The sequence below is a fragment of the Carettochelys insculpta genome, chromosome 14 (genome assembly GCF_033958435.1).
Source record: "Carettochelys insculpta isolate YL-2023 chromosome 14, ASM3395843v1, whole genome shotgun sequence".
NCBI classification, from domain to species: Eukaryota; Metazoa; Chordata; order Testudines; family Carettochelyidae; genus Carettochelys; species Carettochelys insculpta.
The window spans coordinates 18,802,150-18,817,067 of NC_134150.1; the positions used below are offsets into that span (position 1 = coordinate 18,802,150).

The following is a 14,918-nucleotide window of genomic DNA, read 5'->3' on the forward strand; positions in this document are numbered from 1 at the left end:
AGGGCACCATGATAAGGGATTTGTACACTAACTTCTGCACTGCTGCAGGTAGTGCTGCCTTCAGAGCTCAGCACCTGGTCAACCACTGCCCCTCTCCAGTAGACCAGCTCTGAAGGGCAGCACAGAAGTAAAGGTAGAAATACCAAGACCTTTCTAAAATAATCTTATGAGCCACCTGAAACTCTCTTTTGAATCAGGACTTCCAGTTTAACAAATGTTGGTCTCCCCTATGAAACCTGTATCGCATAGGGTAAAAACAGACAAAAGGCCAATTTTAGGGTCTCGGAACTATTCTTCATGGTTGTGAATTCACAGAACAATATCTTATAGAACGATTTCTCCAATTTTCTTACATTCAGTTTCTGAAGAATCTCATAAGTTGATCTGTTTTTCCAGTCATTAATATTTATTTCTGGTTGCTGTTCGAGTTCAGAAACATTTGGAGTACTAGTTTGTCTTTTGACTTTTGAATGTTTTGGCAGTTCCAGCTCCTCAAAACTCTTAAATTCAGGAGGCCTGAAAAATAATTATTTATCTGAAGCTCAGAAGATACTTTAATGGTGGGGGGGAAAAAAACACCCTAATTAGATCGCCCACATTTCCTTACGCTTCTGTTTCACTGATTCTTAGAAAGTCAAGTTGTTCAACGACTGCTCCAGATATTAATGTCTGGGGGGGGAAAAAAGAAGCACTCAGCAAGACAGTATCAGTTTGTACACTGCACATATCAATTCTGAGATCATCATAATACAATGAAGAATATTGAACAGGAACATTTGAGTTAGACTGATAAGAAACTGCTGTATTTTAAAGTAACAATTTCCCTCCATTTTTCATCCAACTTTTCCTATTCATCAGTGGCAAGTATCATAAGTTATCACCACCAGCCACAACAGATTAGGCAGACTTTTCTTCTACAATTACAGAAAACTGATTGCTTTGTTTGTTTGTTTGTTTGTTTGACGAAAACTTCCAGTAATTTTTCTGACATACATAATCCTCTGGAACCCAACTGATGATGGAAGCAGTTACACACAATGAAAGCAAAAATTAAGAACAATGGCAGAAATCACACAAATTATTTGTAGTCTTAGAAGGATTAAGCTTTTAATTAGTAGAGGATGAACCTCTCTAGTCCAGTACTCTCAGGACCTGATTGGTGCCAAAAGAGAATTTGACAGACCACAGGAGGTCAATATTGTCTAGCAGCATTATTAATACTTCCTCTGCTTATTGAGCTCTTAAAAGACATTTAGGGATAAATTACAGCTAAACAACAGCACAGAACACAGAGAGCAGGACTTGTGGCTATAAACTTTATGGCACCACAGGAATCTTGGCCATACCCATAATAAGCAGTTGTCCAGCTAATTAAAATCATGCCAGATTACAGATGTTGCAGGATAAGAGAGATTCAACCTGTAATTGTTATTTTTTACTAGACATGTACAAATAACATATCTCAATAGATAAGTGAAATTTACACTTAGGCGAAAAAGAAAAATGCTACTTGAGAATCGTTAGAATTTGATTTAAGAATATTTGGTTTGCACATTTTCCCAAGTGATGTGGACAATGTAAGATTTAATGGTCATGAAAGCTTTAGCTTTTAGAATCTCAACATCTACTTTGTCAGATACTGTGAAGATGATAAAAAAAATAAAAATTTAATTATGCAAGCCTAATTATATGCTGCCTGACAGGATGAATATATTTGCACATGCATTTCAAAAGCAAGGATTGTGCAGTCCCCTTTTGTGCAATAAAATATGAAAGACTAACAGTTCATGTACAGGCATGTGCACAGAAATGTACAAACAACACAAATTATAAAAAAGCAGTCATTACTGTTTTAATAGATTATGCATTGCCACTTCTTTGCAATCTCAGCCACTTTTCAGGACCTTTTTCCTCTTTAATGAAATAGATAGTTTCCAAAATACAAAAATATATTTAGGAAATTAACTGATTGAGCTTTCGCACATCATATAGTGGAAATTCTTGCATTTCTCCATGTTTGGCATAATGTATCTGCTGACCAAAATTCAAGGTAATTAGACTAAAGGAACATACACACTATTTTCTGTTTAACAAATAATTCTCAGCTGGTCAGCAATGTCTACAATTTTTGGAAGAGGGTTTGAAAAGACTTAAAACTTTACAAAACCTCAAATAAAAGTTTAGATTCAGAGATGATTCCTGTTACACCCACATCACTTTCCACACCCTTACTTTAAAATTATAGTAAGTAGCAAACATTCAGGCTGTGTTTACACTTGCATGCTTCTTTTGAAAGAGGCATGCCAAAGAGGGAAATTGAAAATGCAGTTGAGGTGCAGATTTACATCTCTGGCAACTCATTTGCATATTCTTTCAAAAGAAGAAAAGTGGTGTAGATGCAGCTCTTTTGAAAGTAAACCCCATCTTCGAAAAAACCCTTCTTCCAATTTTTTTGAAAGAGGAATACAAGTGTAGACACAACCTCTCTGTATTGTAGTCAGTGCATTTTTTTAAACGAAAAAAGGGGAACTCATCCCATGCATAGGGCTGCCAATACTCTATACCAGCAAGCACCAGCACAAATAAAGCACTGATCATATAATTTAGTATAAAGCTAACCTAATTTATAGTATAATCCTGGGGAAATTATTACTTCACAACTGTTTTAACAATGTATTCCTGGAAAAAATCTCAGTAGGTTTTCAAAAAAATACTCAGGGACGTGGGGCAGGTATGTAACCATATTTAAAATGGTGGATGAGGCGGTTAACAATGCTCACGGTGGACGTCCAGAGTACCCAGAATAAAGGGGTTTTGGAGAAGGGGGAGGAGTGTCCCGCTGTAATGTTCCCTCTAATTTTTTTTACATCCATGGAGCAATAGATATGTAAAATGCCTGACAAAGGGGATATCCCCTGTATGAAGCCCAACGCAACCTTGATGAAAACCATCCTTGAGACCAGCCAGTTAAAAAGATTATTGACATGGTTTTGCACCCTTTATGACTAAGACCGCTAACATAAACAGCAGTGGTTGACAAATAGAGAAAATAGTTCTAAAAGGCTTATTAATTATTTAAAGAATCTTCAAGGAAAGCAAAAGGATGTGGAGAGGAACAGGAGTTTGCTGAGGATTTTGAAATACAGCATGGTCTCAGAGTACGCAAACCTAGAGTATGTGACCCCCTTCTTACACGGCTGTCTCCCAGTTCCTACAGTAAACCCTGGAAATGCACGACTTGCAGTTGCGCTTATCTCACTCCCTCCTGGCCCTAGCTTAACCCCCCCACCTCCCTGGCTCCACATGGCCCCAGCTCAGCCCCCCCTCCCCTCAGGTCCACTCACCACCCACGTGCGGCTCCAGCTCACCCCCCATCCCCGCACCTGGCTCTGGCTCCATCTCACCATCCCTCACACCATCTCTGGCTCACCCACCCCCAGCCCTGGTTCAAACTCCCTGTGGCCTGGCTCACCACCCCCGCATGCAGCTCTGGCTCAACTCCACCCCTGCCCCCCCCTGCAGCCCTAACCCACCCCAGGCTTAGGCCCCCCCCGCCCACCTCCCCGCCAGGCTTAACCCTCCCCAGCTGCCACCCCACCCCAGGATTTACCTTTCTGCTGCTTCCCCAGCTGCAGAATGTGTGTTATACCAGGGAAAAAGCTTGACCCTCACTTATGTGAAATCCAGGTTACACGAGGATGCATGTAACAGAACCCTCGCGTAACCCAGTGGTCTATTGTAGTACAATGTGTAAAATACTATAAGAGCATGCTGTGTAGATATTTTTTGAGAAATGCTTCTTGTGACAATTTAACAATTTAATAAAAATACAAAATAATAAAAAAGGAAATAAATATCAAAATCCCCTTGGAGGTTGTAGGCAACTCTTTGAATGGATGGCAATGACATTTGCATCAGGAACCCTAGCTTATGACAGCCAGAGATTGTGTGAACTAGATGAAATCGTGAAATTTCAAAATGTTTATTTACATAGTAGCAACAGCATTTATTCTACCTTTAGAGACAGAAATGCTCCCTTTGTAATTTTAACATGTTTGCTGGCTGGGGTAAACCTTAATCTCTCCCTTAAGATTTGTATTAAAGCTGACTAGCATTTTAACTTTCGTTAACACATGAAACACATACTTCCCCTGCCCCAAACAGAATCCCCTAATCCTTGATATCAAGAGCTTGCCCTTGGTGATAAATTCCATCAGACTGATGGCTGTGAGAAAAAAATAAAATAGATTCCCTGCTATATTAAATGGACCTTTGTAGAAAATACCAAAGCCCTTTGCTTCTGTTTAGAGAGAGAATGATTTATATTGCACAGAAAGGGAACAAAGGGATTTTATAAAAAAGCACAACTCTTAACTTCATATTATCTTTACTTGTATTACACTCACTGAGGTACTGAAAAGTCACATGAGAAACCAAAGAATAGTGATGGAATAAAATGTTTATAGAAATAACTTAAATTCATGGACTAATATAAACTACTGCCAGAGTGTGAATACAACATTTAGGAAAAAAATACCTGCACTCTATCAACATGAACCTTCACTCCTCCAACAATTCCCTTTTTGAAAGCTGCCAGCATATCCAATATCGGATTGAATCGACTTCCCCTATAATATTAAAAACAAGCACATTAATATTAAAATATGAAAAAAACACATTACAAATAATGAGTTTCATAAGTATTCCATACCTTATGTTATCCTCACGAATAAGCACAAGGAACAGGGGACGACCATGCATTTTCCAATATTGCTTAATGAACTGCAATGCATTCTAAGTAGATGTAAGAGTATATGAGATTCATGCCAGAAAAGATACAGTACAAAATACTGTAACAATAACAAACAATCTAAAATGAAGGGCCCTGTTTTACACCCATCAGGTTACAAATCTCAAACCTTTAATCAATTTTTTAGGTTAGGTATTTTTTCTGAATCACATAAACAATTTTCAGATGCTACTTAATAGTCACAGTTTTATAATAGTGCTGTATTTTCAGGTTAGTCACAAACCAACCAATTCACCAGTCTGAGCAGAATGAAATATTGGGTTACACCTACTGATCTGTATAAATGGGATTCTGATGTGAATCACGAATGAAAGCAGAGGGGAGATAACTGGCACCTTTCACATGCCAGAAATAGCTACTGCAGCCCAGGTCCTTTCCCTGTGTGGCTGGACGAATATGATGTTATCACTACAACTGCTTGAATTTTTTTTCATAGAAATAGATTATTTGCCAAAACATGGTGTTTCATATAAACTGAAACTCTTCACCTATTTGACATCATAGTTTCATCATAGGAAAAATTCAGAATAAATTCATGAGGGACCTTAGATGCTATTTTCAAAGCTGAGGAGGTGGTGGTGGGTCTGACACCTGACAGCACCATAGTTAGAGTATGTACATGGAATATGGAAAACCTAGATTCATGCCCACAACTTTGCCTGACTTGAGCTGTGTCTACACATGCATGCTACTTCGAAGTAGCGGCACTAACTTCGAAATAGCGCCCGTCGTGGCTACACGCGTCGGGCGCTATTTCGAAGTTAACTTCGACGTTAGGCGGCGAGACGTCGAAGTCGCTAACCTCATGAGGGGATCGGAATAGCGCCCTACTTCGACGTTCAACGTCGAAGTAGGGACCGTGTAGACGATCCGCGTCCCGCAACGTAGAAATTGTGGGGTCCTCCATGGCAGCCATCAGCTGGGGGGTTGAGAGACGCTGTCTCTCCAGCCCGTGCGGGGCTCTATGGTCACCGTGTGCAGCAGCCCTTAGCCCAGGGCTTCTGGCTGCTGCTGCTGCAGCAGGGGATTCATGCTGCATGCACAGGGTCTGCAACTCGTTGTCGGCTCTGTGGATCTTGTGGTGTTTAGTGCAAGTGTGTCTGGGAGGGTCCCTTTAAGGGAGTAGCTGGCTGTTGAGTCCGCCGTGTGACCCTGTCTGCAGCTGTGCCTGGCACCCTTATTTCGATGTGTGCTACTGTGGCGTGTAGACGTTCCCTCGCTGCGCCTATTTCGATGTGGTGCTGCGCAACGTCGATGTTGAACATCGACGTTGCCAGCCCTGGAGGACGTGTAGACGTTATTCATCGAAATAGCCTATTTCAATGTCGCCACATCGAAATAGGCTACTTCGATGTAGGCTTCACGTGTAGACGTAGCCTTGAACTTGCAGGTGAAGGCCCTGTCCAAAGGGCTATAAGGTATTCTAGGGTTTCCCCTGTTGATGCTGTTCCGCTTTACATAAATAATTAAATATTCAACAGACCAGAGACAGAGAGGAATGATCTTAAAGTCTGGAGCCCAGGCCATCAGTTTTGGGAGGGGGAACAGCCAGATGCTGGTCCTTGTTGCCAACTGAACAATCAGTTATTCCCATAGCCTTAATCTAAACTGCTGCCCTTAGCTGGGAAGGCAAGTTTTAATTTGCATGCAGGGCTCCAGAAAAGTGCCACCAGATGAGTCTTTCAGTCAAAGCATCCCTTAAGTGAAGTCTGCCTTTGGGAGTGTGCTTAGCCAGTTGCCTGGGAAAACAGGGGTTTACACATATTGTGCCACCATATTCTCACCTCCTCCTGGAGTTAGCTTTTTGCCACCATAAAGCATCCACTAAGGTCTGTGGTGGTCTGACAATATGTTAATGTCAATATTTGCACTTAATTCCCATCTCACAGCTAAACTATGTATTTTTTCATATCTCCTGTTTAATCCTACATTTCCTAAAATCTTTACAATGATTCAGTTTATTCTCTATAGGACTTATTTCATCAGGTCACATATGATAAAATACAGATAATACCTTAATGTCATCAATCAACAGCATAACATCCTGAGACATGTAAAAGTCACTTAGATCAAAAATGATTGGGTAGCAAACAACAGTTTTTCCTAGTATTCGGTAAATCTGTAGGGAGAGAGAGAGCACACTAACATTACTCATTTCTTAAAAACAGATGAACCTAACAATATAGTTTAGAAAGTGACAATACAGGTATAGTATTGCAGAATTGTGAATGTAATCATGATCTATAAAAAGTACAACTGAAAACCTGATCTTAAGAATCCTTGTTCTTACATTGTGAGCAAAGCCGCATTATTTTTAAATCAAAGTAGCTCACCCTATCATAATAAAGTTTGTCTTGGGTGAGTGAGTATTGCTGCAATTAGTGGCTTAGGTAAGCTGTGAAATAGTTGAATAATGAGATACATTATGCTTTGTCCTTAATGGATTTTTATATGTATTAAAATATAATAATCAAAATTTACATTCTGAAAATAAGATTACATTCAGTAAATTCAACAAATTTAAATAGTATTTTGCCTTCACAGAATGATCCAAAATTTGTCTGGTTATATGCTAATAACAGTAATACAAACCTTTGATGTTCCAAGGCATCCAATAGGCCGGTCTGGTCTTCCAGATAATCCCAGTTTGTCATTAATTCCCAAATGAAAGTAAGCCTGAAAGAAATAAGAATTGTGACATTGTAAAGGCATTTAGTTACACAAGTTCAGGTCCTTCCTGGTTTTTCCTCTACCACTTAACCACCCCAGAAACATAAATCCAGCTGTTTCATTTTTTTTTTTGGGGGGGGGGGGCATGGGGCAGGAGCATAAATATAAAGCCATTACAGCTCTTTTTTCTATTGGTTTTTCTGACATACACTGATATCATACTGATGGACTCAGTAAAAGAACTGGAAAAAAAGAGAACATTTGTCTAAATGTGCAGAACAAGGACTGACTTTGACCCAGTAAGGAAGGAGGCAAAAAGTTATTTAAGTTGAAATATGAAACATATATCTTATGTACATCTTAACTTTTAGTAATCTCTTCATTGCCACGCTATGTTAAATACAATCAAAGCCACGTCATCCCTGACAGATACCCAGCACTGAAATTTATTATACCTCCACTGTGTACCTGTGGTCTTTGTAGTCCTCCATCCCACATTTTAAAAATATTTTTTTGCCTATGAAAGCAAAAGGCTGGATAACTGTTGCTAGTATGAGCATCAGGTGGGGGGTAGGAGCTATATTTAAGTGTCTGAAAGATCCTCTTTACTCGCATCTCAGTGATGGCCCTGAACATCACAACAATTATAGTACTGGGTCTCTTCAGGAGAGCATGCCTCACAGTGCTGAACTAAGACCTGATCCTTTATTTGTTGCACATGCCTGAACCTGTGCACATCACCACTGACTCCTCCCTATGTGCAGCAAGTTTCAGAGTTAGACTTATGTTATAGTGGGAATTTACATTCTGTTGATTAGGTTGACTCATTCCAAATTCCTACTCAGAAATCTCAAAATTTCCCCAACTTAAACAAAGTATCTATTGTAGAGTGACTATTACAGCAAATGTTGATGTTAGCTGATTTAGGACTTAATTTTTGGCTTATACCATGTTACCAAGAGAGAATTTTTAATTTAAATATCCGGTGTACTTGTGATGGGGTATGTAAACTCCATACAAGTCAGGAAAGGGTTAATGAGCAGCTGAGGGGTTGAATAAGTACTGCCCCAAAACACCTGGAGCTGTTTTCAGACATTTAAGGAAGAACTAGAAATGGAAAGCTTAGCTTAGCTGCTCCCTGGCATAGACAGATAATCGAATTTCAGGCCTCTATGGCTACGTCTACACGTGCACGCTACATCGAAATAGTCTATTTCGATGAATAACGTCTACACGTCCTCCAGGGCTGGCAACGTCGACGTTCAACTTCGACGTTGAGCAGCACCACATCGAAATAGGCGCTGCGAGGGAACGTCTACATGCCAAAGTAGAACACATCGAAATAAGGGTGCCAGGAACAGCTGCAGACAGGGTCACACGGCGGACTCAACAGCAAGCTGCTCCCTTAAAGGGCCCCTCCCAGACACAGTTGCACTAAACAACACAAGATCCACAGAGCCGACAACTGGTTGCAGACCCTGTGCATGCAGCACAGATCCCCAGCTGCAGCAGCAGCAGCCAGAAGCCCTGGGCTAAGGGCTGCTGCACACGGTGACCACAGAGCCCCGCAGGGGCTGGAGAGAGAGCGTCTCTCAACCCCTCAGCTGATGGCCGCCATGGTGGCCCCCACTATTTTGATGTTGCGGGACGCGGATCGTCTACACGGTCCCTACTTCGACGTTCAACTTCGAAGTAGGGCGCTATTCCCATCCCATCATGGGGTTAGCGACTTCGACGTCTCGCTGCCTAAGGTCGATTTCAACTTCAAAATAGCGCCCAACACGTGTAGCCATGACGGGCGCTATTTCGAAGTTGGCGCCGCTACTTCGAAGTAGCGTGCACGTGTAGATGCGGCCATTGTGTGAGAAAAGGTTGGCTAGGACCCACAACTGGGAAAGACTGCTGCACGTCAGAGCTTCCTCCTGGAAGAATGTAAGTCTGGTAGGAGATGATTACCTTCTCTCGTTGCCAATGATCAACTTAGGCTGGCATGAGCCCTGGTGAGGGGGGGAGGTCTGAAGAGTTCACACTACTTTGTATTTATTTTGGACTTGGGGTATCCCAAAGGGATGGAACTTTATGTAATCTAACTGGAGGGCTAAGTCATTTCAGCCTGGAAGGTGCGGGAGCCTGGCAAGATCAGCTGAAGGCCAGGAAGGAATTAAAGAGAGTCTCTGCTCTGTACCATGCTACAAGAGTGCATGTGGACACAGACCTTTTCCACTCTAGAATATTACAAGACATGCAATTGTAAATGAAATGGTTTAATGGTTTCCAAAATTTCATTTAAATTTTAATTTAAATTTAAATTTAAAAATATAAGCAACTTATTTTATGATCACAAGGCACCATTATTCAATTTTATTTATGCTCACCGTCAGAACAGTGAAATATCCTTAAGGATAAATACTAAACGGAACAGCAGTGAAAAATCCTTTTATGATTTACATATTTCATTCTGAGAGCAGGCAAAATTAATGAACAATTAACATGGTTTACATAAAATGAAACACTGTTCTTCGCTTAATTGTATTTATGTACATACAGCATTTCAGCTGATACTGTGACCTATGGCGAAGTATTAATTAATAAGTGAGGTTTACACCACTGTCCTGTATCAGATTAGTCAACATATAATGAAAACTGGCCCCAACTATTGAGATGTAGGTAAACAACAGTAGGCATGCACATTTCTTTGAACAAAATATCTGCAGCTCCCATGCTGTTTGGGTGATTTTAGATTACCAACTCACTGTTTTTGAAATGGAATTAAGTTTTCTGTAATTTTATAAATGACATCTGGATAATTTATCTGGGCACATTCTCTCTGAATATAGGCAGTAAGATTTCTTGGGGATAAATGAAGATGAAGTCTGAGACAAAGATGACTACCTACTTATGATCTCATACGATACGTGTGAGTGGTTTGCACCTAGGCCCGGGTGGCCTAGTGGATAGGCCCCCTGGCCAGGGCCTGTTGGGTGAGTCCGCAGCCCCCACCCAAGCATCTATGGGTTGAGTTTGAGGCATGGCCCCAAGAATCTAGTTCCCCTCTTTGGCAGGAGAGGGACTCCCCGCTCCCCTCAGTACCCGGCGTAGGGTCCTGGGCTGCATCCTCTGGTGGCTAACCAGGTGGCAGCTCTGGCCTGGGGCCTCCTGCCTCAGAGCCAGCTCCTGCCTCTTCTCTGGTCAGCCTCAAACTGAGCTGGCTTCCCTCCCTTTATACCCCTCCAGGCCTGACACTGGCCACAGGTGAACTGAGGCAGGGCTGATTGGGCTAACAGGCCTTGTTTAACCCCTGCCTTGCCTGGCCTCCCTCTCACACTCCTACAATATGTCTTCACCAGAGAGTTAATGTGGGCTCTTAATTATCAGCTAATAACTTTTCTCAGTTCCACACACAAAAACCTCACACTGCCATTAAGTGGTGCTTTCAACCTGCATGTAAAGGGTAAGTTGCCTAGAACCTGGATTCTTCTTTCACTCAGGCTGGTAATCCGTCCACTTTGCATTGTGGATGCAGGATAAATCATGAGACCGCTGATAGTCCTAAGCCTTCCCAAAATTCCCCCTTCCTGCTATAAAGACAAATATTTTGCCATCATAAAGAACCATGAACTATGCCTCCAGAAATCCTAAAGACACATCTGTGGGAGCTCAGGAAGGTTTTGTGGCATGGCTACTTACACCAGACTAGGTTAACCCATGTGCTCATTAGCCAGACTAACTTTGCAGCATTGAGAAAAAATGATAAGCCATCAGCAGCTGTAAATGAGATGGAATAGCAAAAATAGCACTATTCAGAATCTTGTAAAGCAAGGGGGCAGGAGCAAACTTTTGGCCTGAGGGCCACATTTGGGTTCACAAATTGTTTGAAGGGCTAGGTGGGAAAGGCTCCGCCTTCCCAAACAGTCACCCCCTATTCAAACCCCTGCCACTATCCAACCCCTGTTCCCCAATCCCTGACTGTCCCAAGGACCTCCCCAGCTTCCCACCACTGACCACTCCCTAGACTCTCACTGCTCCCCACCCCGACTGCCTTGTCCCAAGCACCAGGGCTGGAGGCACTACAGCTGCACTGCCCAGCAATGTCACCTGGATCATTGGGCCAGGCACTGGGAGAGCTGGGGGCTGCGGAAGAGGGGGAACAGAAGGGAAGGGGCTGCAGGCTGTCCTCCTCGGGTGGAAGGGTCCTGCAGGACATAGTCTCATTCCCTTGCACCCATAAGAACGGCCATACTGGGTCAGACCAAAGGTCCATCTAGGCCAGTATCCTGTCTGCCGACAGTAGCCAATCCCAGGTGCCCAGAGGAGGTGAACCAAAGACAATGATCAAGTGATTTGTCTCCTGCCATCCATCTCCCGCCTTCGACAAAAGGCGAGGCACCAGACCTTACCCCTTGCTAATAGCCATCTATGGACCTAACCTCCAAATATTTATGGAGCAATTTTTTAAACTCTGTTAGAGTCCTGGCCTTTACAGAGTCCTCTAGTAAGGAGTTCCACAGGTTGACTGTGTGCTGTGTGAAGAAAAATTTCCTTTTATTAGTTTTGAACCTGCTACCCATTAATTTCATTTGGTGTCCTCTAGTTCTTATATTATGGGAACAAGTAAATAACTTTTCTGTATTCACTTTCTCCACACCATTCATGATTCTATGCACCTCTATCATATTGCCCCTCAGTCTCCTCTTTTCTAGACTGAAAAGTCCCAGTCTTTCTAGCCTCTCCTCACATGGGACACATTCCAAACTCTTAATCATTTTAGTTGCCCTTTTCTGAACCTTTTCTAATGTCAATATATCTTTTTTCAGGTGAGGAGATGACATCTGCACGCAGTACTCAAGATGTGGGTGTACCACAGTTTTAGGGTTTAAAACCCACATTTTAAAGCAATGAAATTTCACTGAACACAGTTCTACCCAGTCTACATTACCTGCATTTTTTTGAGCCTCTCAAACTGCTAAAGGCTGTGGTTACTGGTTCTATAGCAGGATGATCTTACCAAAAAATAAAAAGTCTACTTGGTGCAACAAGTAGCAACATAAAAATTCTATCCAATCAAGTATTGTACAACTACCAAGGCAGAAAGGAGCGTTGATGCAAAATACGGAAAAAGTCACAGAGCCTGTTTTGAGGGCTTACTTCTAGTGAATGGAATGAAGGTTGATGGGAGAGCAGCATGGGTCTCTTGCTGTCTATCAAACTAAGGGGAGGAGCTTTTCCTTCTTACTAGGGGAAAAAAAATTCCACTTTTCTGACCTGCGTATCCATGTTCTGCATGTTAAGTACAATGTAAGTTGGTCTTGCAATCAGTTTCTTTGGCTTTACCATTTTAAAAAAATTATGTGTGTCGCACAAAGGCTATTTTCACTCATTACAAAGCTGTACACAGTGAGACAGAACTATCAACCACATTGCTACAGTGCAACGAATATAATGTCCCTTATCACCACAATTATCCAATATGAATAATTATATTCAAATTGGGTAAGACGGAAGATGACAATGTCAAAATATTAATTTAATATTGTGCATGCATCAATGTTTCCAATTTTTTCCATGCATATGCAAAATAAATTTTGTTACGAACACAGAAGCGCGTGCTGATGTGCATGAGTAGGAACACATGCTGCTAGCAGTCGGCACTCTGGTCATCCACTGGGCAGCACCCAAATCTCTCCTGGGAGGCCGCCCAAGTGCATGGCTTACAGGGAGCACTGGTCTGTACATAACATAAATCAAAAGCTGCTTATTCTTATACAGTATGGTGACCATGTGAATGACAAGTAATAAGCACATTATAACAACAGTAGATTGAGCTCTACTTCCTGAGCCCAATCCAATAGTTTAATATAAAAATTGCCTCTACTAATAAAAATACCATTCTTATGATCCTATGAAGTCAAATCTTTCTTTTGGTGATTCTTCTGTAAAATTGTAGTAATATGCTGTGCTCTACACTCTACTCTGCATCTTCCACTAATAGGTTTCCTGCTTCATCCACTACAGTTAAAACAAAAACAAACACACGAAATAACTGCATCAATTCAGACTAAGTCTCATATCTTTATTTTTGGAAATGTGCCCTTAAACTAGTCAATGTTTAAGCTTCTAACCACATACCTGTCCCCCCACTCAAAAAGATCAGAACACTAGTTGCACCTCCAAGAAATATTTAAAGTACAACTCACTAAAGGAAGTTTTTCAAGTTAACCTTCCTATCAGATGGGATCAATGCAGTGCATTAAGAGATAATAATAGTTGGAGGTTGCTTTAAAAGCCTGGAGTAAAAATGGGTATCCAGATTCTATAGTCTTTCACAAAAAGCCAAAGAGGACTCCTATGCCATCTGTTTTTCTCTTTGATTTTGCTACCACTTAATCTATTCTCCTCTCCTGATGCTCTCTTGTACCATCTGTTTTCTTATTCTACTTGCCTGAATTTCCCTAACCCTAGCATTTATTTCATTTACCTCATCTTCTTCTTATTTGCTGTTTGTTTTCTTTCTGACCTTCCCTACCCTCTTTTTTCTTTTCTTACATTTCTATATTCATAGCTCCCTCCTTTCCTTATCATACATACTACTTCTTTGGACACAGCCCCAGGTTTAACAGTCTTTAGCTTTAATATGTTATCACCAGTTGCTAGGCTAGTTTGTAATTTTGTAATTGAGTATTTTGAATTATATTAATCACCAAGCAGAATAATTTGAAAAATAAAGATATCTATAGTGGGATTAAATTGGATTTGAAAATACTTTTTATGATTGCTTTTAGCATAACATGTTCAAATACAACAAAAAGTCCCTTACTATATAAAATACATGGATTTAAATTACATTTAAAATGGTACAAAATTTACAAGTTATAAAGTAACAAAATAGAGCAAATATGATCAAAGAAGAAAGAAAAAGCAGGAAAAGAAATGAAGACAAGAAGGGAGAAAGATGAGAAATCTTAAAAGGAGAAGAGACAATATTAGAAGAGTAAAAGAAAAGTAAAGATAAAATCTTGCAGCTTTGATTGCCACAGGGGTTGGAGGAAGGAAATGATCTGAATCAACTAGATAAATGGTTTGGGGTAAATAGGATAAACTACAACACAGACAAACAAAAAGTACTCCACTCAGGAAGGAAAAACCAACTGCACACATGTAAAACGGAAGGGACTCCCTAAGAAGGAGTAATGCAGAAAGGGATCTAGGAATCATGCTAGACCACAATGTGACACTGTTGGAGAGGCACGGGGGGAATGGTAATCATCATTCTGCCATGTATTAATAGGCGTGCTTTAAGCAAGACAGAAGAAATAATTCTTCTGTTGTACTCTGTGCTGATTAGGCCTCCAGTGGAGTACAGTGTCCAGTTCTGAGAGCCACATTTCAAGAAAGATGTTGACAAATTAGAGAAAGTCCAGAGAAGAACAACAAAAATCAA

The 14,918-nt window shown here is 41.0% G+C and overlaps 1 protein-coding gene across 4 annotated transcripts in view; it reads right to left on the bottom strand.

Annotated features, from left to right (window-relative positions):
* PHKB (phosphorylase kinase regulatory subunit beta) overlaps nt 1-14,918 on the bottom strand; it is a 212,412-nt gene that overhangs the window by 42,636 nt on the left and 154,858 nt on the right. For all 4 annotated transcript variants that reach the window (XM_075009104.1, XM_075009103.1, XM_075009105.1 and 1 more), the window contains 6 exons: nt 7,403-7,486; nt 6,825-6,929; nt 4,712-4,794; nt 4,538-4,628; nt 608-669; nt 354-516 (listed from right to left, as the gene is read on the bottom strand). In XM_075009104.1, coding sequence (XP_074865205.1) covers nt 354-516; nt 608-669; nt 4,538-4,628; nt 4,712-4,794; nt 6,825-6,929; nt 7,403-7,486 — 588 coding nt within the window. The remainder of the gene's footprint in view (nt 1-353; nt 517-607; nt 670-4,537; nt 4,629-4,711; nt 4,795-6,824; nt 6,930-7,402; nt 7,487-14,918) is intronic.